The 23,502-nt window shown below is 40.0% G+C and overlaps 1 protein-coding gene across 8 annotated transcripts in view; it reads left to right on the forward strand.

Moving 5' to 3' along the window:
* Positions 1-23,502, forward strand: part of CPLANE1 (ciliogenesis and planar polarity effector 1) — a 115,718-nt gene that overhangs the window by 71,750 nt on the left and 20,466 nt on the right. For 6 of the 8 annotated variants that reach the window (XM_025270597.3, XM_025270592.3, XM_025270596.3 and 3 more), the window contains exons 43-47: positions 2,327-2,580; positions 7,612-7,699; positions 16,987-17,109; positions 21,074-21,104; positions 21,618-21,749. In XM_025270597.3, coding sequence (XP_025126382.2) covers positions 2,327-2,580; positions 7,612-7,699; positions 16,987-17,109; positions 21,074-21,104; positions 21,618-21,749 — 628 coding nt within the window. Of the gene's footprint in view, positions 1-2,326; positions 2,581-7,611; positions 7,700-7,807; positions 8,366-16,986; positions 17,110-21,073; positions 21,105-21,617; positions 21,750-23,502 lie in introns of those variants that run through there. The other 2 variants (XM_025270594.3, XM_044932726.2) reach the window with 2 other exon arrangements.

The following is a 23,502-nucleotide window of genomic DNA, read 5'->3' on the forward strand; positions in this document are numbered from 1 at the left end:
AAATAAAATAAAAAAAAAAAAGAAAGAAATAGCAAGAGAAGAGCTGGATAGGAAGGCCTAGGAAAGACAATGCCATTGTCTGTCATTCCGAGACATTTGAACTTTTAAGGTGAAGGCATTAGGGAAATGCTGAATGATTTCAGGTGGAAAAGGAACAATATCAGATTTATGTTTTAAAAGATCTCTCTGGGGCCTTTGTAGAATTTGGGTTAGAGAGGAGTGAAGTATTTAGAGATTGGGATTTCCCTGGTGGCTCAGACAGTAAAGCATCTGCCTACAATGTGGGAGACCCAGCTTCAGTCCCTGGTTTGAGAAGATCTCCTGGAGAAGGAAATGGCAACCCACTCCAGTATTCTTGCCTGGAAAATCCCATAAACGGTAGAACCTGGTAGGCTACAGTCCATGGGGTCACAAAGAGTTGGATACGATTTAGCGACTTCACTTTCACTTTCTTTCATACTGTTTGGTGTCCTTGGGTTGTGAAAGCTTTGGCTAAGCTGTGGTGATAGGAATGAGGAGATGATTGGCAGGGGGTTCATCAGTATTTTGGTGTCACATTGGAACTGAAGGAAAGAGAACCTTGAATGCATTTAAGGCAGCTGGCTTGGGAAACTGGGTGAATGATAGTGCTATTCCCTGAGCTGGGGAATCAGGAGGAAAGAGGGTAGAAGGGCAAAAGCTGTGAGTTTGGTTTGATCTGCCTTTGGGACAGCCTGAATAAGATGACATCACTTTGCCAAATAAGAGACTTCACTTTGCCAACAAAGGTCCAGATAGTCAGAGCTGTGGTTTTTCCAGTAGTCATGTATGAATGAGAGAGTTGAACCATAACGAAGGCTGAATGCTGAAGAATTGATTCTTTTGAACTGTGGTGCTGGAGAAGACTCTTGAGAGTCCCTTGGACTGCAAGGAGATCACACCAGTCAATCCCAAAGGAAATCAACCCTGAATATTCATTGGAAGGACTGATGCTGAAGCTGAAGCTTCAATACTTTGGCCACCTGATGCAAAGAGCCGACTCATTGGAAAAGACCTTGATGCTGGGAAAGACTGAAGGCAGGAGAGGGGAACGACAGAGGATGAGATGATTAGATAGCATCACTAACTCAATGGACATGGATTTGAGCAAACTTTGGGATATAGTGGAGAACAGAGGAGCCTGGCGTGCTGCAGTCCATGGGCTCGCAAAGAGTTGGAGAAGACTTAGTGACTGAAAAACAGAGTAAGAGCAGAATAAGATGTTTAGGACACAGATAGACTAAGAACTGGAGCTCACAGAGTTGTTTGGATGTGATAGTCAGCAGTGCACCTGAGACCTCACCCAGAGAGGGTGGGTGGAGTGAGAAGAGCTGTGATCTGAGACTGGTGCCCTGGAAATACTGAAGGGTGAAAGGAGTGTGGGTTGCAGAGAAACAGTCCAAGATGATGACTAAGAAGGGAGCGTGAGATAGGAGAAGACCCAGAGGCCAGAAGGAGTGTTTGGAACAAGAATCAGCTGAGTTCAAAAGTACAGAGTCATTGACTTTGATATATATTGGTCTTTAGAGGCTTAATGTTTGCCTGAGATCCCACATAGAGGCAGTAATGGCCTACATTGGACCTAGCTTTTACTGTGTGATGTTGGTTTTCAGGTAGAGTTTTAAAAAGTCATAAAGACTTTAAAGTTGCTTTTTGATGAAATGTATTTTTGTAGCAGAAAGTACATTGGAGAAGAAAATGGCAACCCACTCCAGTATTGTTGGCTGGAGAATCCCAGGTATGGGAGCCTGGTGGGCTGCCATCTATGGGGTCGCACAGAGTCGGACACGACTGACATGACTTAGCAGCAGCAGCAGAAAGTAAAAGTAACATTAACATTCAGATTTCATTGTCATGGTGCTTTGGGGTAATGGTAACACTGTTATATATCCTTGCAGGTGAAGTCTCTCAGTCCTGTCCGACTCTTTGCGACCCCATGGACTGTAGCCTACCAGGCTTCTCCGTCCATGGGATTCTCCAGGCAAGAGTACTGGAGTGGGTTACCATTTCCTTCTCCAGGGGATCTTCCCGACCCAGGGATTGAACCCAGGTCTCCCACATTGGAGGCAGACACTTTAACCTCTGAGCCACCAGGGAAGCCCAATATATCCTTATCTCACAGCAAAGACTAATCTCAGAAGTCAAGAAGCTGAGGATATTTCTAAGTATATTAAATTAAAACTGATTTGGAAGAAGGGAATGTTATGTTGACTTAAAGTGAGGTCTTCGAGAAATTAAATCGTCAGCATCTATTACAATTTCTTTCTTAACTGTAGTCAGTTCTGATATTACCTTTAATAATATTTAGATACTCCGAAGCCAGATTTTCGCTTCAAGGAACCGAGCTCAAAGTCAGATGCTACAGAAGACTATCTGCTATGGGAGGTGCTACAGGAAGTCCCCACCGCTCATCCTGCACCAAGCCCTGCAGCTCGCCGGCTGGAGCATCTCACCGCAGAGCTTCAGAAAATTGATGAACAGCTCTTAGCCATACAGAACCTCGCTGAAAACATAGAGCACAATTACCCGCCGCACACAGTGCCAGACCGGCACTGTATGAAGGTAGACTGTCTTTACTTGTTAATTTGTTTGTTAACCTTCTTACTAGATTTGTAGTGTGATATAATTTTAGACTTTTGATTTTTTCAAAATAATGAGAAATGGGTTCAAAAGCCAAGGTGCTCAGCCTCCAGCATTGTTGGCATTTGGGTAATTCTCTGTTGTGGACATCTGTCCCACGCGTTGCAGGATTTTAGTAGCATCCCTAGTCCTGACCCTCTGGCTGTCAGTAGCACTCCCTTTAGCCCCAGTAACCGAAAATGTCTCCAGGCATTGACAAATGTCCTCTCAGGGACATTCTCCCCGTGGAGAACCACTTCCACTTAAGCATTAAGCTTTTAAGAACTGAACCCTCAACTTCTACCAGGAAAATAAATACATGAATTACAAAACCAGAATGTGGTTTTAGATAAATCCTGCTCTCAATTGAGTATCATTTTCTTCAGCAAGATTTTTATAACTCTACAGACATTGTTGTCCTTACATTTTGAATTCTCAATTTCTTTCAAATAGTTTATAGAACGGGATTAGTAGTCCTTAGAAGTTTTCTGTATCTTTAAAAAGCTTGCATCATAAAGAGATTAATATTTATGTATATGGTATATAATGGTAGTTAGACAAATAGAAAAGAAGTCTCTATTACTTATTTTATACAAATATCCTATTTTTTTAGGAAATAAAATTTTTATAAAATAAAGATTAATTAACAAATAGTAAAAATATTTTGAATGTATTAAAACCTTATATTGGGAAATGCAAATTACAGAAAATGCAAATTTGCAAAAAAGAATTCCATCAGTGACATACCTAACAAATATTCCAGGTTACTAGAATGTTGATATTTTAAAAGATATATTTATTAGGATTATGGCATTTCTTTAATCCAAAGGTTTAGCAATTATTAAAAAGTTAAGATTTAGTATATATGAAACTACAGTGAAAATATATGAAGTAGAATTGCTGCTTTGGTTTTTTAAATTTTATTGCAGTGTAGTTGATTTACAATGTTGTATCAGTTTCAGGATTACTATTAAGTAATGACATTATGGTGTTTAGTTGGTTGTTTTCCTTTTTGTTTTTAATCCAGGTTTAGATTTATTACATCCAAATTAATGTTGAGTGTTGAAATTGTCCCTAGAAGTCCATATTCCAAGGAATCACTTTCAAAATTGCCTTCTCTTCCACTTTATTAAGCTCCTAGTTTATGTAAAGCCTGGTATGTTACTTCCACCTCAGTCTAGTCTTGATCCTGGCTTGTTCACACTCACCAGATCTGGTGAGTCATTCATTCCTTTAACAAACATTTATCAAGCTTTTACCACATGCTGGGCCCTGTGTTAAGTTCTAGGAATAGGAAAGCAAATAAGGCATAGTCCCTACTCTCAAGGAACTTAGAATCTAATAAAAGAAGATAGATGTGTGCACCAAAAATACACGTGAACAGGGTGCTGTCAGGACACACAGGTACACAAGGCCTCTTGTGACTGTGTAAATATGCCAGCCCTGCTTCCCTGGTGGCTCAGAGGATAAAAGCATCTGCCTACAATGCAGGAGACCTGAGTTCAGTCCCTGGGTCGGGAAGATCCCCTGGAGAAGGAAATGGCAACCCACTCCAGTACTCTTGCCTGAAGAATCCCATGGACGGAGAAGCCTGGTAGGCTATAGTCCATGGGGTCGCAAAGAGTTGGACATGACTGAGCAACTGAGCAACTTCAGGTTCAGGTTGACCAGGGTGGGGCAGGGAAAGAGACGGGAGGGGGAGGTGGCTTCTCAAGGAGCAGGGCATAGGTCACGCTCTTGTGTGTTTTAAAGGTTCCTCCAAATTCTGATACTGGTCCCCTCTTGGCCCCAGCCGTTCCACATTGGAAAGTAAGAATTTGTCTTTTACTTGGTGGATGGCAGACATCTGATAAATGTTTATTTGATGGCTGTTTTTGTGCTCTCATTTTTAGATTCAGACAGAAATAAAATCACATTCATATAATAATAATGGAATAGTTATTAATAATTGTCGCCCAAGCTTGGGAGGCAGTTTCAAACAAAGAATTCTGAAATTGGTTGATCAAACTCAATAAGCATATAGTCTTCCGAGGTGACTACTTTGAAGGAAATAGAACTGCTTTAAATGAAAGGTTTGGCATATTAGTTTAAAATGTTCTCATCCTATTTGATGCACACATAAACACAGAGATTTTTTTTTTACTTGCTCATTTTAGTTTAAGAAAATGGCCTGTCGGCCTGGAAGAAGCTGAGGGGCACTGTGGACACCCCAATCAGGTGCTTTAAAAATATTTGTTCAAGTCCATGTGCTGGATTTGAGAGTCTCTGCATCTCTCTGGTCCTCATTCCTCATCTTTAAAATGAAAGATTTGATTTCTAAAGATAAATACCCAAAATTGGAATTTCTGGACTGTATGGTAGACCTGTTGTTATTTTTTGAGGAACTTCCATACTGTTGTCCACAGTGGCTGCACGAGTTTACTTCCCACCAGTGGTGCTCAAGCGTTCCCTTTTCCCGACACACTTGTTGTCCTTTTGGTAATAGCCAGTCTGCCGGCATATGATAGCTCACTGTGGTTTTGATCTGCATCCCCAGGTGACTAGTGATGTTGGCCATCTTTTCATAAGCCCACTGCTATTTGAATGTTTTCTTTGGAAAAAATGTCTGTTCATGTCCTGTACCCAATTTTAAATTGGTTTGTTTTTTTGATATTTAGCTGTATGAGTTCTGTTAATATTTTAGATATTACTCCCTCATCAGAGAGAGTATTTGCAAATAATTTCTCCCAGTCTATAGGTCACCTTTCTATTTTGTTGTTGTTTTCCTACACTGTGCAAAAACTTTCTGGTTTGTTGTAGTCTCTGTTTATTTTTGCTGTTGTTACACTTGCCTGAGGAGACAGATCCAAAAATATATTGCTCAGACGAGTGTCAGAGAGCCTATTGCTTAAGTTTTCCTCTAGGAGTTTTACAGTTTCCTGTCTTACCTTTAAGTCTTTATCAGATGGTAGGATGATGTCACCAACTCAATGGACGTGAGTTTGAGCAGATTCTGAGAAATAGTGAAGAACAGGGAAGCCTGGTGTGCTGCCATCCACGAGGTCGCGAAGAGTCGGACACAACTTCAGTCAGTTCAGTCGCTCAGTTGTGTCCAACTCTTCGCGACCCCATGAATTGCAGCATGCCAGGCCTCCCTGTCCATCACCAACTCCCAGAGTTCACTCAGACTCACGTCCATTGAGTCAGTGATGCCATCCAGCCATCTCATTCTCTGTTGTCCCCTTCTCCTCTTGCCCCCAATCCCTCCCAGCATCAGAGTCTTTTCCAATGAGTCAACTCTTCGCATGAGGTGGCCAAAGTACTGGAGTTTCAGCTTTAGCACCATTCCTTCCAAAGAAATCCCAGGGCTGATCTCCTTTAGAATGGACTGGTTGGATCTCCTTGCAGTCCAAGGGACTCTCAAGAGTCTTCTCCAACACCACAGTTCAAAAGCATCAATTCTTCAGCGCTCAGCCTTCTTCACAGTCCAACTCTCACATCCATACATGACCACAGGAAAAACCATAGCCTTGACTAGACGGACCTTTGTTGGTAAAGTAATGTCTCTCTGCTTTTGAATATGCTATCTAGGTTGGTCATAACTTTCCTTCCAAGGAGTAAGCGTCTTTTAATTTCATGGCTGCAGTCACCATCTGCAGTGATTTTGGAGCCCCCAAAAATAAAGTCTGACACTGTTTCCACTGTTTCCCCATCTATTTGCCATGAAGTGATGGGACCAGATGCCATGATCTTCGTTTTCTGAATGTTGAGCTTTAAGCCAACTTTTTCACTCTGTTCCTCTTCACTTTCTGCTATAAGGGTGGTGTCATCTGCATATCTGAGGTTATTGATATTTCTCCCGGCAATCTTGATTCCAGCTTGTGCTTCTTCCAGTCCAGCGTTTCTCATGATGTACCCTGCATATAAGTTAAATAAGCACGGTGACAATATACAGCCTTGACACAACTTAGTAACTGAAAAACAGCAACAGACAGTTTTTAGTTTATTTTGTGTACGGAATAAGAAAATGGTCTAGTTTCCTTCTTTTAAATGGAGCTGTCTAGTTTTCCCAACAGGAGAAGGCAATGGCACCCCACTCCAGTACTCTTGCCTGGAAAATCCCATGGACGGAGGAGCCTGGTAGGCTGCAGTCCATGGGGTCGCTAAGAGTCGGACACAACTGAGTGACTTCACTTTCACTTTCCACTTTCATGCATTGGAGGAGGAAATGGCAACCCACTCCAGTGTTCTTGCCTGGAGATCCCATGGACAGAGAAGCCTGGTGGGCTGCCATCTATGGGGTCGCACAGAGTCAGACACGACTGAAGCGACTTAGCAGCAGTAGCAGCAGTTTTCCCAAGACTTTTTGCTGAAGAGACTATCTGAAACACAAAACAGAAACAGACTCATTGACACAGAGAACAAACCAGTGGTTGCCAGAAGAGAGGTGGGTGGGAGATGGGTGAAATAGGTGAAGGGGATTAAGAGGTACAAATTACCAATTGTAAAAATAAGTCAGTGATACAATGTACAGCACAGGGAGAATAGTGAATAATGTTGTGTAGCTTTATATGGTGAGTAGTGTATAAAAATATTGAATTACTGTAGTATACATCTGAAGCTAATATAACATTGTAAGTCAATTATACTTCAATTAAAAAATGAGTAAAATAAAGGTGAACTGTGTAAATAAAAGGGAAAGTTTTGTCTTGATGGCAGTTAACATTCCTCCCCATTCTAAAATTTGTGATGCAGTTTTCCTGAGCTTCTTAAAAGGTTAAATTGGTTAAGATACAAAATAAGTAAAAATGTACTCCTCTTTTAAAAAACCTCACCATTTAACTCATATTGGATTTAATCCTCTTCTTTTATCTTTCATATTTGCATTCTTCCAATGCAAATATGAAAAACCTATGTAAAATTATTTATGGTGTTTTGAAATAATCAGACTATAAAATTTGTAACCATTATTTTGTGGTGTATGTTTTTCTATAGGTTGAACCTGTGGGTCCCATTGAACTGTCTTCTGGCCCTGAATCTGAAAAAACATTCCCTTCAAAAACCATTAGCATTTCTGAAGAAGGTTTGTGAGGGGTCCAGGGTGGGACTGAAGCCTTTCTTGGGAAGGATGTATGTGTGCCAGAAATAGTCTTCTTACGTGAGCTGAAGCCATCGGTCCCCTTATTTTTAGATGAGGATTCATTTTGTGATAACATAATGGGCCCCCACCTCAGGCCAGTTTATTTCCTGAGAAGCTGATGCCGTGACCTCCTCTGGCCTTTGCCCCAGAATGAGGCAGTGTGGGCTGGACCGCGGTTATGTGACTCCGCACCACTGGCTGCGTGACCACTGAGAATCACAGATCTTGTGCTGAGGTGGTGTCTGCCTGCGGTCATCAGAGGAGCCGGAGCCTGAAGTTCAGGTTCAGTGGCCTGGCAACGGTGAAGTTATTAAGCTTTGGCATTTCTTATTTTAAGAATGAGAATTTGGGTATTTTTTTAAATGTTTACTATATCTATGATTGTTAGTATCTATATTCTTTCTTTCATTTAGTCTAGTCAGCAGTTTAATACATTTTGCCAGAAAACGGGGTTTGGTTTATTGATTCTCTTTATTGTTTCTTAATGTTCTTTTTCACATATTTCTACTCTTTAGCTTTATTATTTCTTCTGCTCTTGGAGGCTTCCTTTGTGGGATTTTTCCTAACTTCATACTTTGTTTTTTTCTAATAAATGCATTTGAGGCTGAACATGTTTATTCAAGGACCCAGATAAGGGTGCTGCTGTTATATCTTTTGGTGGTATTCAATTTATATTAAGATTTATTCTTCAGCTCATAAAAAGACTTTTTAGCTTCCAAATATTATGGGGCTTGGGCTATATTTTTGTAATTTATTTCCAGTTTCATTGTATTGTGATTAGATGAGTGTATGATAATATCATTCTTCAGTTCAGCTTAGTTGCTCAGTCGTGTCTGTCTCTTTGTAACCCCATGGACTGCAGCACACCAGGCTTCCCCTGTCCATCACCAACTCCTGGAGCTTGCTCAAACACATGTCCATTGAGTCGGTGGTGCCATCCAGCCATCTTATCCTCTGGCATCCCCTTCTCCTCCTGCCTTCAATCTTTCCCAGCATCAGGGTCTTTTCCAGTGAGTCAGTTCTTCGCATCAGGTGGCCAAAGTATTGAAGCTTCAGCTTCAGCATCAGTTCTTCCAATTTATATCACTCTTAGATATTTGTTAAAATTTCAGTTGAGGCTTAGGATATATAGTCAGTTTTTGTAAATATTCTGTTTATTTGAAAAGAGTGAGCATTTTCTGTTTATGTAGGAGATGTGTGTGTGTGTGTGTAGTCACATACACATATATTATAGTCAGACTTCTAAATTATACTGTTCAGAAGGGCGCATTAAAAATTACCTGCAATGATTTGGAATTGTTTATTTCTCTTTGGAATTCTGTTAAATGTTTCTTTATGTACTTGTTTTTTTGTTGTTGTTCAGTCACCAGCTCATGTCTGACTCTTTGCCACCCCATGGACTGCAGCATGCCAGGCATCCCTGTTCTTCTCTATCACACAGAGTTAGCTCAGACTCGTGTCCATTGAGTTGATTATGCTAACCATCTCATCCTCTGTCGTCACCCCCTTCTCCTCCTGCCCTCAATCTTTCCTAGTGTCAGGGTCTTATCTAATGAGTCGGCTCTTCACATCAGGTGGCCAAACTTTCAGACTTCAGCTTCAGCATTAGTCCTTTCAGTGAATATTCAGTTTGATTTCATTTAGGATTGACTGGTTTGATCTCCTTGCTTTCCAATGGACTCTCAAAGAGTCTTCTCCAGCACCATGATCAAAAGAGTCAATTCTTTGGCACTTAGCCTTCTTATATGCTCCAACTTTCATATCCACATATGACTGCTGGAAAAGCGATTGCTTTGACTATGCAGACCTTTGTCAGCAAAGTGATATCCCTGCTTTTGAATATGCTGTCTAGCTTTCTCATAGCTTTTCTTCCAAGGAGCAAGCATCTTTTAATTTCATGGCTGCAGTCACCATCTGCAGTAATTTTGGAGCCCCGCAAAATAAAGGCTCTCTCTGTTTCCATTGTTTCTCCATCTATTTGCCATGAAGTGTTGGGACCAGTTGCCATGATCTTAGTTTTCTGAATGTTGAGTTTTAAGCCAACTTTTTCACTCTCATCTTTCACTTTCATCAAGAGGCTCTTTAGTTCTTCTTTGCTTTCTGACATAAGGGTGGTGTTATCTGCATATCTGAGGTTATTGATATTTCTCCCGGCAATATTGATTCCAGCTTGTGCTTCATCCAGCCTGACATTTCACATGATGCATTCTGCATATAAGTTAAATACGCAGGGTGACAATATACAGCCTTGATATACTCCTTTCCCAATTTGGAACCAGTTCTAACTGTTGCTTCTTGACCTGCATACAGGTTTCTCAGGGAGACAGATAAGGTGGTCTGGTATTCCCATCTCTTTAAGAGTTTTCCACAGTTTGTTGTGATCCACAAAGTCAAAGACTTTAGTGTAGTCAATGAAGCAGAAATAGATATTTTCCTGGAATTCCCTTGCTTTTTCTATGATCCAGTGAATGTTGGCAACTTGATCTCTGGTTCCTCTGCCTTTTCTAAATCCAGCTTATACATCTGGAAGTTCTCAGTTCACGTACTGTTAAAGCCTAGCATGAAGGATTTTGAGAATTGCCTTGCTAGCATGTGAGATGAGTGCAACTGTTTGGTAGTTGGGACATTCTTTGGGATTGCCTTTCTTTGGGTTTGGAATAAAAACTGACCTTTTTCAGTCCTGTGGCCACTGCTGGCTTTTCCAAATTTGTTGACATATTGAGTGCATCGCTTTAACAATATCAGCTTTTAGGATTTGAAATATCTCAGCTGGAATTCCATCACCTCCACTGGTTTTGTTTGTACTAATGCTTCCTAAGGTTCATTTAACTTCACACTACAGGATGTCTGTCTCTAGGTGAGTGACCACAGCCTTGTGGTAATTCAAGTCATTAAGACTTTTTTGTACAGTTCTTCTATGTATTCTATGCACCTCTTCTTAATCTCTTCTGCTTCTGTTAGGTCCTTAATATTTCTGTCCTTTATCATGACCATCTTTGCATGAAATGTTCCCTTGATATCTCCAGTTTTCTTGAAGAGATCTTTAGTTTTTCCCTTTGAGTTGTGTTCTATTATTTCTTTGCATTGTTCACTTAAAAAGGCTTTCTTATCTTTCCTAGCTATTCTTTGGAACTCTGCATTCAACTGGGTATATATTATGTGCTTCAGGCTATGGGTATATCTTATGTAGTTTAGGCTATGTTGTAAAATGAATATAGTTAATGATGGTTACTTTTCTTGAATTTTATCTGTTTTATCATTAAGTATACAGCCTTGACATACTCCTTTCCCGATTTGGAACCAGTCTGTTGTTTCATGTCTAGTTCTAACTGTAGCTTCTTGACCTGCATAACAGATTTCTCAGGAGGCAGGTCAGGTGGTCTGGAATTCCCATCTTTTTTAAGAATTTTCCAGTGTGTTGTGATCCACACAGTCAAAGGCTTTGGCATAGTCAATAAAGTAGAAGTAGATGTTTTTCTGGAACTCTCTTGCTTTTTTGATGATCCATCAGATGTTGGCAATTTGATCTCTGGTTCCTCTGCCTTTTCTAAATCCAGCTTGAACATCTGGAAGTTCACAGTTCACGTACTTTTGAATCCTGGCTTGGAGAAGTTTGAGCATTACTTTGCTAGCGTGTGAGATGAGTACAATTGTGTGGTAGTTTGAACGTACTTTGGCATTGGCTTTCTTTGGGATTGGAATGAAAACTGACCTTTTCCAGTCCTGTGGCCACTGCTGAGTTTTCCAAATATGCTGGCATATTGAGTGCAGCACTTTCCCAGCATCATCTTTTAGGATTTGAAATAGCTCAACTGGAATTCCATCACCTCCACTAGCTTTGTTCATAGTGATGTTCCTAAGGCCCACTTGACTTCACATTCCTGGATGTCTGGCTCCAGGTGAGTGATCACACCATCGTGGTTATCTGGGTCATGAAGATCTTTTTTGTACAGTTCTCTGTGTATTCTTGCCACCTCTTCTTAATATCTTCTGCTTCTGTTAGGTCCATATCATTTCTGTCCTTTATTGTGCCTGTCTTTGCATGAAATATTCCCTTGGTATCTCTATAATTTTCTTGAAGAGATCTCTAGTCTTTCCCATCTTATTGTTTTCCTCTATTTTTTTGCATTGATCACTGAGGAAGGCTTTCTTATCTCTCCTTGCTGTTCTTTGGAACTCTGTATTCAAATGGATATATCTTTCCTTTTCTCCTTTGTCTTTAGCTTCTCTTCTTTTCTCAGCAATTTGTAAGACCTTCTCAGACAACCATTTTGCCTTTTTGTATTCCTTTTTCTTGGGAATGGTCTTGATCACTGCCTCCTGTACAGTGTCACAAACCTCTGTCCATAGTTCTTCAGGCACTCTGTCTATCAGATCTAATCCCTTGAATCTATTTGTCATTTTCATTGTATAATTGTAAGGGATTTGATTTAGGTCATACCTGAATGATCTAGTGGTTTTCCCTACTTTCTTCAATTTAAGTCTGAATTTGGCAATCAGGAGTTCATGATCTGAGCCACAGTCAGCTCCCAGTCTTGTTTTTGCTGACTGTATAAAGCTTCTCCATCTTTGACTGCAAAGAATATTATCAGTCTGATTTTAGTATTGACCATCTGGTGATGTCCATGTGTAGAGTCTTCCCTTGTGTTGTTGGAAGAATGTGTTTGCTATGACTAGTGTGTTCTCTTGGCAAAACTCTTGTTAGCCTTTGACCTGCTTCATTTTGTACTCCAAAGCCAGATTTGCCTGGTTCTCCAGGTATCTTTTGACTTCCTACTTTTGCAGTCCAGTTCCCTATAATGAAAAGAACATCATTTTTGGGTATTAGTTCTAGAAGGTCTTATAGGTCTTCATAGAACCGTTCAACTTCAGCTTCTTCAGCATTACTGGTCAGGGCATAGACTTGGATTACTGTGATATTGAATGGTTTGCCTTGGAAATGAACAGAGATCATTCTGTTGTTTTTGAGATTGCATCCAAGTACTGCATTTCGGATTCTTTTGTTGACTATGATGGCTACTCCATTTCTTCTAAGGGATTCTTGCCCACAGTAGTAGATATAATGGTCATGTGAGTTAAATTCACCCATTCCAAAAAGTTTGCTTAAAACTCAACATTCAGAAAACTGAGATCATGGCATCTGGTCCCATCACTTCATGGCAAATTGATGGGGAAACAATGGAAACAGTGAGAGACCTTATTTTGGGGGGCTCCAAAATCACTGCAGATGGTGACTGCAGCCAGGAAATTAAAAGACACTTGCTCCTTGGAAGAAAAGTTAGGACCAGCCTAGACAGCATATTAAAAAGCAGAGATATTACTTTGCCAACAAAGGTCCGTCTAGTCAAAGCTCTGGTTTTTCCTGTGGTCACGTATGGATGTGAGAGTTGGACTATAAAGAAAGCTGAGCACTGAAGAACTGATGCTTTTGAACTGTGGTGCTATGAAGACTCTTGAGAGTCCCTTGGACTGCAAGAAGATCCAACCAGTCCATCCCAAAGGAGATCAGTTCTGGGCATTCATTGGAAGAACTGATGTTGAAGCTGAAACTCCAATACTTTGGCCACCTCATGCGACGAGTTGACTCATTGGAAAAGACCCTAATGCTGGGAAGGATTGGGGGCAGAAGAAGGGGATGACAGAGGATGAGATGGCTGGATGGCATCACCTACTCGATGGACATACGTTTGGGTAGACTCCGGGAGTTGGTGATGGACAGTGAGGCCTGGCATGCTGCGATTCATGGGGTCGCAAAGAGTTGGACACGACTGAGCAACTGAACTGAACTGAACTGATGTTGGGAAAGATTGAGGTCAGGAGGAGAAGGAGATGACAGAGGATGAGATGGTTGGATGGCATCACCGACTCGATGGACATGAGTTTGAGTAAGTTCCTGGAGTTAGTGATGGACAGGGAAGCCTGGCGTGCTGCAGTCCATGGAGTCGCAAAGAGTCGGACACGATTGAGTAAAATATTATTAAGTAATGACTATCTTTATTCTCAATAATGTTGTTTAGGCTCAAAGTCAATTTTGTTGAATATGTCCATTTCTGTTTGCTTTTGCCTGGTATATCTTTTTTGATACTTTTTATTAAAAATGTTAATGGTACGTTTCCGGCATAGTTCAGTAGAAGACAAAATAGTGTAATTAACCTTCATGTCCCCAACAATCACCTTTACAAGCATCAACCCACAGCCAGTCCTGTTTTATATATCCCACCCACACTTTCTACCTTTTCCTGAATTATTTTAAAGCAAATTCCAGACAACACGTTATTTTATCCATAAGTATTTTAACATTCTCTAAAAGACAAGGTCTATTTTAAAAATAATAACAACATTATCACCTCTTTTTTTAAAAAAGTCTTGATATTGTCATGTACCTAATAAGTGTTCAACTATTGCCAGTTGGCTCATTTTAAAAAATAGTTTATTTGGTCTAGTTGGAGTCCAGATAAGGTCCATACATGGCATTTGGTTGATGGCTTATAATTCTCTTTTAATTTCTGGGTTCCTCTTTTTTTCTCTCTTTTTCCCCTTCTAGTTTATTGTTGAAGAAACTTGGTTGTTCGTCCTGAAGTATTTTTCAGGGTCTACATTTTGTTAATTGCGTCTCTGTGGTGTCATTTACGTTCTTCTGTTCCCTTTATTTCCTGTCATTAGACATCCCTTTACTTTCAAGATGAGTGGCTGTGTTATAGATGTGTTCAGCAAATATGGCTAGATTTCATTCTTCAAATAATTATATACTTTGTGTTTTAATTATAAGATATAAGCAGTTATTTATTGTGATTACTGATACATTTGTGCTTACTTCTATTATTTTGTGCTTCCTGTTTACTCTCTCTTTTGTGTACTTTTTGTCCTTTTTTCTTTCCTTCTATTGGATTGAGTTTTCTGTATCCACTCTTTCCCCCTCTATTTGTTCAGAAATTATACATTCTATTTTTATTCCCTTAGGACATATTCTTCAATTTTCAACATTCAGAATTGAGTGTTGAGATGAATATATTTACCTCACAAGCAACATAAGGTCTTATGTTAGAGCTTTTAACACTGGTATTCCAGGGGCTCAGTGGTAAAGAATCCGCCTGCTAATACAGGGGACACTGGAGATGCAGGTTCAATCCTTGGCCAGGAAGATCCCCTGGAGGAGGAAATGCCAACCCACTCTAGTATTGCTGCCTGGAAAATTTCTTGGACAGAGGAACCTGGCGTGCTGCAGTCCATGGGTTTGCAAAGATTTGCACATGACTCTGCACACATACACACATGCCTCTTCACATCTTCTCTGATACTGTTTTCTAATATTTTAGATCTGTACCTTATTTTTAACCTGCCCACTTAGTCTCCTTTGTCTTTTATTTCTATATGTCTGTACTAATTTGAATTTATCAGCATGTTTGCCAATTTATTTCCCCTCAGTCGCTTCTTTTTTTCAAAAACATTGTAAACTGAATGATGTACATATGTAAAAAATAAGTATATTAAACAAAAACACAGGTTTCATCAAATAATCCTTGTCATCATTCCCCAAGGTGCAGTCTGGCATTTTCTGTTTTGTGCGGTTATTGCCAGAGTTGCTGCTTGCATCCACTTCGTTGAGGACTGTTTCCTTCCTCCTTCCTGTATTAGTTCTTTCAACTAGAGTCTGTCAGTAGCCAGTTCTCCCAGTCTTTGAAAATAGTTGTAATTTTACTGCAGTGTGTGAGTGATGGCTTACAGCTGAGATCAGAATGCTAGGTTGCTGCTTATCTTTCCCTCAGTCTTTTAAGATATTATTCCATTTTTCCATTGACATTTCTAATTGCTGAGTGTATAATACCCATGTGATGTCTAAATTGCTGTTGTTTTATCTCTGATCACTTTTACAGTTTTCATCTTTATTTTTGGTTTATTTTGCATGTTGAAACAGTGTGTCTAGGTGTATAATTCCTTCTATTTATTCTATATGGGAGTAGGAATGGCTTGTTAATTTGCAGTTTTAACACTGGGAAGTCTTACCTGGTTTCTTTTGGAGTATTGCTTTTTCTAAAGCTCTTGTTAGAGGTGTGCTGGGACTTCTCAGTCTATTCCCTGTCTCCTAACCACCCTCAGGGTCTCCCTTTTCTCTCAATGATGTGCTCCAGAATATTTCCTTAGAACTCTTTCTCTTAGTCCACTCATTCTCTCTCCTGCTGTGTCTTCTTTGCTGTAGGATTTTAATTTTGGTGACTACCTTCTTAATGTCCAGAAGATTTCTTTCTTTTTCAAATCTCTCTGTTCTTTGGATGTACTGTCCTTTTCTTTTACTGTGGTTTCTATACCTTATTTTATCAGTTTAAACATTTTAGTAATATTTTATGCCCTTTCAGATTATTTTATTTTGTGTTTGCATATTTTCAGTTGTCAGATGTGTATACTGATGCTCTGGGCTGCTTATTCTTTTGTGTGAGTTGTAATTTTTTATACGGAGCTTATTTAGCGGGGTAGTTCTGTTAGGTTGTGTATTTTTTCTTTGGCATGATTTTGTTATTTTCTTCTTGCTATTACTGAAGTAGAAAAAAGTGGGGACACGGTTTTATGATCATTTTTTTGGCTTGGAGTTGCTGTACCACATAGATAGTATAAATTCAGATCCCACACCTGCCTGTAGTATAGCAAGACAGGGGTGGGTGTCTGTTTTCTCAGAGTTAACTTTTGTTTTTTCCCATCCACTACCCAGGGAGATAAAAAAGTTTGCTGTTTCTCTAGGGCAGAATTTTTCTTATCCCCACTTTATGGACAGAACTGTCCTTCAGCGTTCTCACTTCCTGTCACTGTGTCTGCAGGAACCAGGTCTCCTGTTCCTCCTCGGGCTATACCAGCAGCATTGTCCATTTAGTGCCCAGATTTGAATTCCTTTTTATTTTACGACACCAGGAGACTTATTTTATTTACAAGTTTGATTGGTTGTGTATGCTTTTTTTTTAATTCACCATTTCTTCGTTGTTTTATACAGGTAATGGGCCTATTCACTGCAGCTCCATCTGTTGTGTTTTCTGAAGTTGATAATAAATTTAGTAGTAGATAATAAATTTTCTTACTATGAGACAGTTTAAACTTAATACTGTATTAAATTATTTTATTATGCAGTAAGAAAGTTACCAGAATGTCTTTTCCATGTGATTTTTTTCCCATTATCATTATTTTCTTTTTATTGTAATATATATTCTCTGGATTAATGCACTTCCTGACTTATATGAATAAAGAAGATCAGAGGGACAAAGAAGAGATTTCAGTAACAGAAACTTACCCTCGCCAGAAGACCTATGTGCTTCCTTCGGCTCATTCAGCCGTCAGCCTTTCCAGTGACCAGAATGTGACTTCTCTTGGTATTGTTCTTAACTTTTTTTCCTTTACTCTTATTTTCCAAGATACTGTTACTGAAGAGTACTTACTTTACTGGGAATATAGTTGTGAAGGATTTGTGAAGCCCTTGCGATATTCATAAGTTTCAGGGAAAAGAAAGTTAAAAATTGTGCCATGTACATGAAGTACTACATTATCGTGTCACTTTCATAAGATAGTCTACAAGATGTGTCATGCTGCCGCTACTGCTAAGTCGCTTCAGTCGTGTCTGACTCTGTGCGACCCCATAGACGGCAGCCCACCAGGCTCCCCCGTCCCTGGGATTCTCCAGGCAAGAACACTGGAGTGGGTTGCCATTTCCTTCTCCAATGCATGAAAGTGAAAGTCAAAGTGAATCACTCAGTCGTGTCCGATTCTTATTGACCCCATGGACTGCAGCCCACCAGACTCCTCCGTCCATGGCATTTTCCGGGCAAGAGTACTGGAGTGGGGTGCCATTGCCTCCTCCACAAGATGTGTCGTATCTCTGTGTAATTCAGGCTCCTCCGTCCATGGGATTCTCCAGGCAGGCATACTAGAGTCGTTGCCATGCCCTCCTCCAGGGGATCTTCCCGACCCAGGGCTCAAACCCAGGTTGGGTTCTTTACCACAAGCGCCACCTGGGAAGCCCCGTTAAATACATAACAACTGAAACATTACAGTATTACACTGGTATATTATACTATAATACTATACTATTTGATTTTTATAAAAATTGAGGAATTCAAACTCTGTCAATTTTAAGAGTTTTGATTTGGAAACAAAATAATGACTGTGACTTTGTGGGCCTCTTCCACATGCCAGACATCACTGTTTTATGTGTGTTGACCCTGGTGTAAGCCTGACCTGTGATCTATCTACCATTCTCCCATTTTACAGTTCAGAATATTGAGGCTTAGAGAAATTCAGGGCCATTGTTCATTCTATTTCTTTTAGAGCTGACAGTTCAAAATGCTATTCCTTAGTCCTAAGTGATATTTTGTGTCATAGAGCAGGGCATACTACGTGTCACAGTTGGAACTCTAATGGTGGCCTTGAAATACCTTTTTTGCCCTCAGATACTTATGGTCAATAAGGGTGATTTTATTGAATGCTTGCAATATGTTTTATTACCATTATTAAAGTTATATAAGCAGTTAGAAATGCTATTTTTAAATGGCATTGCTGTTATTTAAATAAAAACTATTAAGCTGTTTTTAAGCTTTGTATTTTTTCTCTAAACTCTTTCTAGATTCTGTTCATATTTCAGTGATCATCATATGGAGATAATCATTTTTATTCCCTAAGTTGTTGTGAAGATTAATTACTGTATATAAAGCATTTAGCTGAGAATCTGTTTGATTCCTATAGGCTCTTGGTCACCAGTATCTTTCCTCTTTCCTCTTATGGAAGGGAGAATTGAGAAATGTAGTTAAAGAGGCCTTAGTGGATTCTGATTGTATCTGAGAAGTTTAAACTACATTTGGTACTTGGGAATCGCTGACAAATTTTGAGCAGGAGAGGTTTGGAAGAAGACTAGGATGGAGGTCTAGGTCAGTTAGTGAACTTTTAAATTAATGTGACCTGGGCAGTGATGAGGGTCTGAGCAGTGTTGTGGGAAAGGAGAAGAAATGAGACATTCTGAACAGGCAGCTGATGGCTTAAAGCTCAACATTCAGAAAACTAAGATCATGGCATCCGGTCCCATCACTTTATGGTGAATAGATGGGGAAACAGTGGAAACAGTGGCAGATTTTATTTTCTCCAAAATCACTGCAGATGGTGATTGTAGTCATGAAATTAAAAGACCCTTACTGCTTGGAAGGAAAGTTATGACCAACCTAGACAGCATATTAAAAAGCAGAGACATTATTTTGCCAACAAGGTCCGTCTAGTCAAGGCTATGGTTTTTCCAGTGGTCATGTATGGATGTGAGCATTGGACTATAAAGAAAGCTGAATGCCGAAGAATTGATGCTTTTGAACTGTGGTGTTGGAGAAGACTCTTGAGAGAGTCCCTTGGACTGCAAGGAAATCCAATCAGTCCATCCTAAAGGAGATCAGTCCTGGGTGTTCATTGGAAGTTGAAACTCCAATACTTTGTCCACCTGATGTGAAGAGCTGACTCATTGGAAAAGACCCTGACGCTGGGAAAGATTGAGGGCAGGAGGAGAAGGGGACGACAGAGGATGAGATAGCTGGATGGCATCACTGACTCCATGGACATGAGTTTGGGTAAAGTCTGGGAGTTGGTGATGGACTAGGAGCCTGGCATGCTGCGGTTCACGGCGTCGCAGAGTCGGAAATGACTGAGCGACTGAACTGAACTGATACTCACTGACTAAGTGGATGGCATGGGTGGAGAAGGAGAACGCAAATGGCTGGTTAGCATTGTCAGACTAAGAGCAAGGATATCACCAGGTCTTAATGTCAAACTCTTAGAGCACCTTCAACCAGATGTAGCATTTCAGGCGATATTCATATCATATTTAGGACCTAGCTTTTGATAAGCAATTAGAGCTTGCTGAGAGGTTTAGGATAAAAAACAGAAGAGCCTTTTCCCTAATTATATAGTTAATATTGATGGAAAATGGGGAAATGCTTAGGACCAGCCTGAGAAATGTCATCCATCAGAGAGCAGGAGGAGCCCACCCCACCCAGTGAGGGAAGCGGATAAGCAGCCTCTGGTGAAGGGACTTTCAAGAAACAGTGAATCCCTGACAGTTTCACAGGCCACCAGAAAGTTAAGAAAGAAGACTGAGTTTTTTGAGCACTTTAAGACCTATCAATATTTCTAATAAGTGAAGTCAATGATTAGGCTGAGTGCACTGTTTGGCATTTTTTCAAAAAGGAACTGTGACTATCAAGGAATGAAGCTCATCTGTTGTGTGTTAGTAAATTATAAAGGCCATCCCAAAGGAAAAAATCCAAAGGTGCTTTGAAAATGAAGGATAGAATCTTCCTACGTAACTACTTTTAAAAGTTGTTATTTGACTCTAACACTTTTCTGCCTTTTGATAAAAGGAATCATTTTATCAAAATGGTTCATTTCTTAGATCTTTTATATCTGATTAGTCTACACTTAGGGCTTCCCTGGTGTCACGGGGTAGAGAGTCGGCCTGCCGCTGCAGTAGATGCAGGCTCGATCCCTGGTCAGGAAGATTCCCAGGAGAAGGAGATGGCAACCCACTCCAGTATTCTTGCCCGGGAAATCCCATGGACAGAGGAGCCTGGGCGGGGAGGTTACAGTTCTTGGGGTCAGACATGACTTGCAACTATATAAACAAGTCTATACTTACACCATTATTGAAGAACTCACAAATGACCAGACTCAGAGACCAAAGATAATGTGAAATTCTTGATGTGAAGATTAAAAAACAAAAAATGTGCTTAAGAAAGCAAAATTATTTGATATTAAAAACATGGGGATGTCTCAGTTATAGAGGCAAGGTGGGTTTATCTTAGTATAAGAAAATCTTAAGGAAATGTTTTTGAGAAGAGATGTCAGGATACTGTTCTCTCTGTTAACTCAGTTCTCTTTGAGGGTTAAACAGAAAGCTGAAAAGGCTATGTTTTGCTTTAAAGACATGTTATTAATACTGGACAAGGTTTAGAAATCATCCTTTGAGTCATGTTCTTCCATGTAAAGGCTTTTGGGATTAAATTAGATGCTTTCTACAAAGTATTCCTTTCAGATCATCAAAAGTTTTTTTGTTTCCTTTTTAGTAAATCACACTAGTATTCTAAACTGTATATGAAGCAAAGTAGATTATACCTCCTAACATGTATTGTTCAGACTGCTCTGGATAGAGAGGTAATCTTAAAATGTGGACACTATTCACCACCAAATGGAGGTTTAAAAATATTTCAGTTTCTGGACATATAATTTCTAGATCAGGCTAATAATTTAAAATAGAAAAAAATAACTAACTTGAAATTTTAATTGATAGTAATGTTTCTTTTTTTTAAGGTGTGAATAACAGTGATGAATTATTTGAAAGGTAACTATCTTAATTTGTAGTTTTACTTGCAGTTAGGTACAAATCATATGTTCTGGAAATTTTGTTGTTCATATGTATGTAAACTTTACACTATATATTTTTTGTGGATTAAAGGAATGTAATTCCCATTGGGAATGGAATCTTTTAAGAAACTGATGATTGTTATGTTGTATCTTTCTTACTGTTTTGGAGTAGGTAGGTAGAGTATTTGCTGCATTTTGTTTTACTGCATATGTATTAAATTGCAGTAGGCAGGACAGATTAGAAGCTGTCTTCTAGGCCTTACTTTTGCTCCTTTGAGAGTACATATGAAGTTGTCAATTACTCATGATTATGCTTTTCCACTGAGGATTAATGAGATTAAAGCAATAGAATGAAATTAGTTATATTCTTATCATTTTTTTTTGTTCATTTATGCTCTTGGAGAGTGTAGTTTTAAATGCTTATTTTTGCTTAATATAAGTAAGTTGTGGATACTGATTTATATTTCTCATATTGCATTTGGGAATGAAGTGTTTCGGTAGATCCACTCCAGATGAGTGAACTGACTGATATTGCAGACATTATCAATGACCTTATAACAAAAGATGGAGTTTCCAGTGAAGAGCTCGGCCTAACAGAGCAACAGGCTAGGAGCATCTCCAGGTAATCATTGAATAATTCATTTTTAACCTGTTTAAAATGTTTATCGTTTAAGAGTATTTTAAAAAATGACCATTTTTGGTGATTTTTTAGGAAACAGATTCAAAGCTTACATAGATTTTTTTTCTCTGTTAATAGATTTGTGATGTTTATGTGTCATTCCTCCCCTTCCTCCAACAATCATAGACTGGCTTCTGTAACTAATACAGCACGTCTGTATCCTGAGTTTTCTGAAGGTCTTATCACTCTGAGTACAACATAAATATAATCCTGTTTCTTCTTAAAGTAATTAATAATTTAGTTCATAGTACTTTACCCTAGACATGAACCTTTAGAATACATTTTAAATAGCTTTTCTTGGAACATTATGTTAAAATGTTTTTCCATGTTGCCTTTCCTGGGCCATGAACTGGTTTTTGATAGAATAAAGGCTGCCTCTTCTACTGATGCTTCCTTGGGATACATACACCTTTTGGCTTATTGATTCATTGGGGGTTGGTTGGATAGGGTACTCTCTGCCTGGCGCATCCCGAGAGTCCAGACTCCCAGAAGAAAAGCAGGTGTCTAGTGTAAAACCACATTGTCTCTGTCCATAACCCATCTTCATGTTTGGATGGTGTCTTCTTCCCATGCTGCGTGTTTCGAGTCGGCCCTGAATTGCTGTCTCACACCACCTTTTTTCTTGGGCCACTGTTAGTACTGTTTGTGTAGAAGCCAGGATGGGATTAGATGTACAAAAGCTGTATCGAGAAAATGCCTGAGAGGAAGAAAATCAGAAGTGAGGCATCAGACCACAGTGCAAGTCTGGCCCCTCCCTGTGGAGGAGACAAGGCTGAGTCAGTTAAGTCCAGAGTACAGTGTGGTTCTAGGAAAGCTTCAGCTGGGTCAGTGGTGAGACATCAAGCCAGAGACAACTTCAGAGGAGTCCTGTCTCTTATAGGTTGGGGCCAGCCACAGCATCGCTGCCATGCTCCTCATTAGCTCAGGTTGGACTCTGGGAAGTACAGCCTGGGCAGGAACCTGAGGCCAGATCTGAATCCAGGAGGGCTCCAGTTTAGAAGTCATCTCTGTGTAATAAGTTTTGGAAGTGATTGAGATGGTCTAGGAATAGATCGATGAAGAAATCCAAAACAGAACCTTTAAAAACATTCATATTGGTGGTGAGCAGAGAAGAAGGATGCCCAGTATAAGAGGCTGTGTTGTGTTTTGAGAGTGAGAAAAAGACCCAGGTAAGAGAGAGTTTAAAGCAGAAAGAAGCCAGTTGCACCAGATACTATAGAGAAGTCTAGTAGGAGGAAGACTGAAGAGGCTCTTGGTGACCTGAGATTTTTGTCAGTGGATTTCAGGGGACAGGTTGGAGCAAATTGACTAGACATCAAAGCATATGACTGGACTGGGTAGCCATTCCCTTCTCCAGGGGATCTTCCCAACCCAGAGATCGAACCCAGGTCTCCCACATTGCAGGTGAATTCTTTACCATCTGAGCCGCCAGGAAAACCCAAAAGAATACTGGAGTGGGATGCCATGCCCTCCTCCAGGGGATCTTCCCAACACAGGGACTGAACCCAGGTTTCCTGCATCGCAGGCAGATTCTTTACTGTCTGAGCCACCAGGAAAGCCCATATGTATGCATGTATTCCCTCTCTGGAGCCTCCCTCCCACCCCTGTCCCCACCCTACCCCGATTCCACCCCTCTGGGTCATCCCGGAGCACTGAGCTGAGCTCCCTGTGCTGGACAGCTGTTTTCCGCCAGCTG

The sequence above is a fragment of the Bubalus bubalis genome, chromosome 19, assembly GCF_019923935.1.
Source record: "Bubalus bubalis isolate 160015118507 breed Murrah chromosome 19, NDDB_SH_1, whole genome shotgun sequence".
NCBI lineage: Eukaryota > Metazoa > Chordata > Mammalia > Artiodactyla > Bovidae > Bubalus > Bubalus bubalis.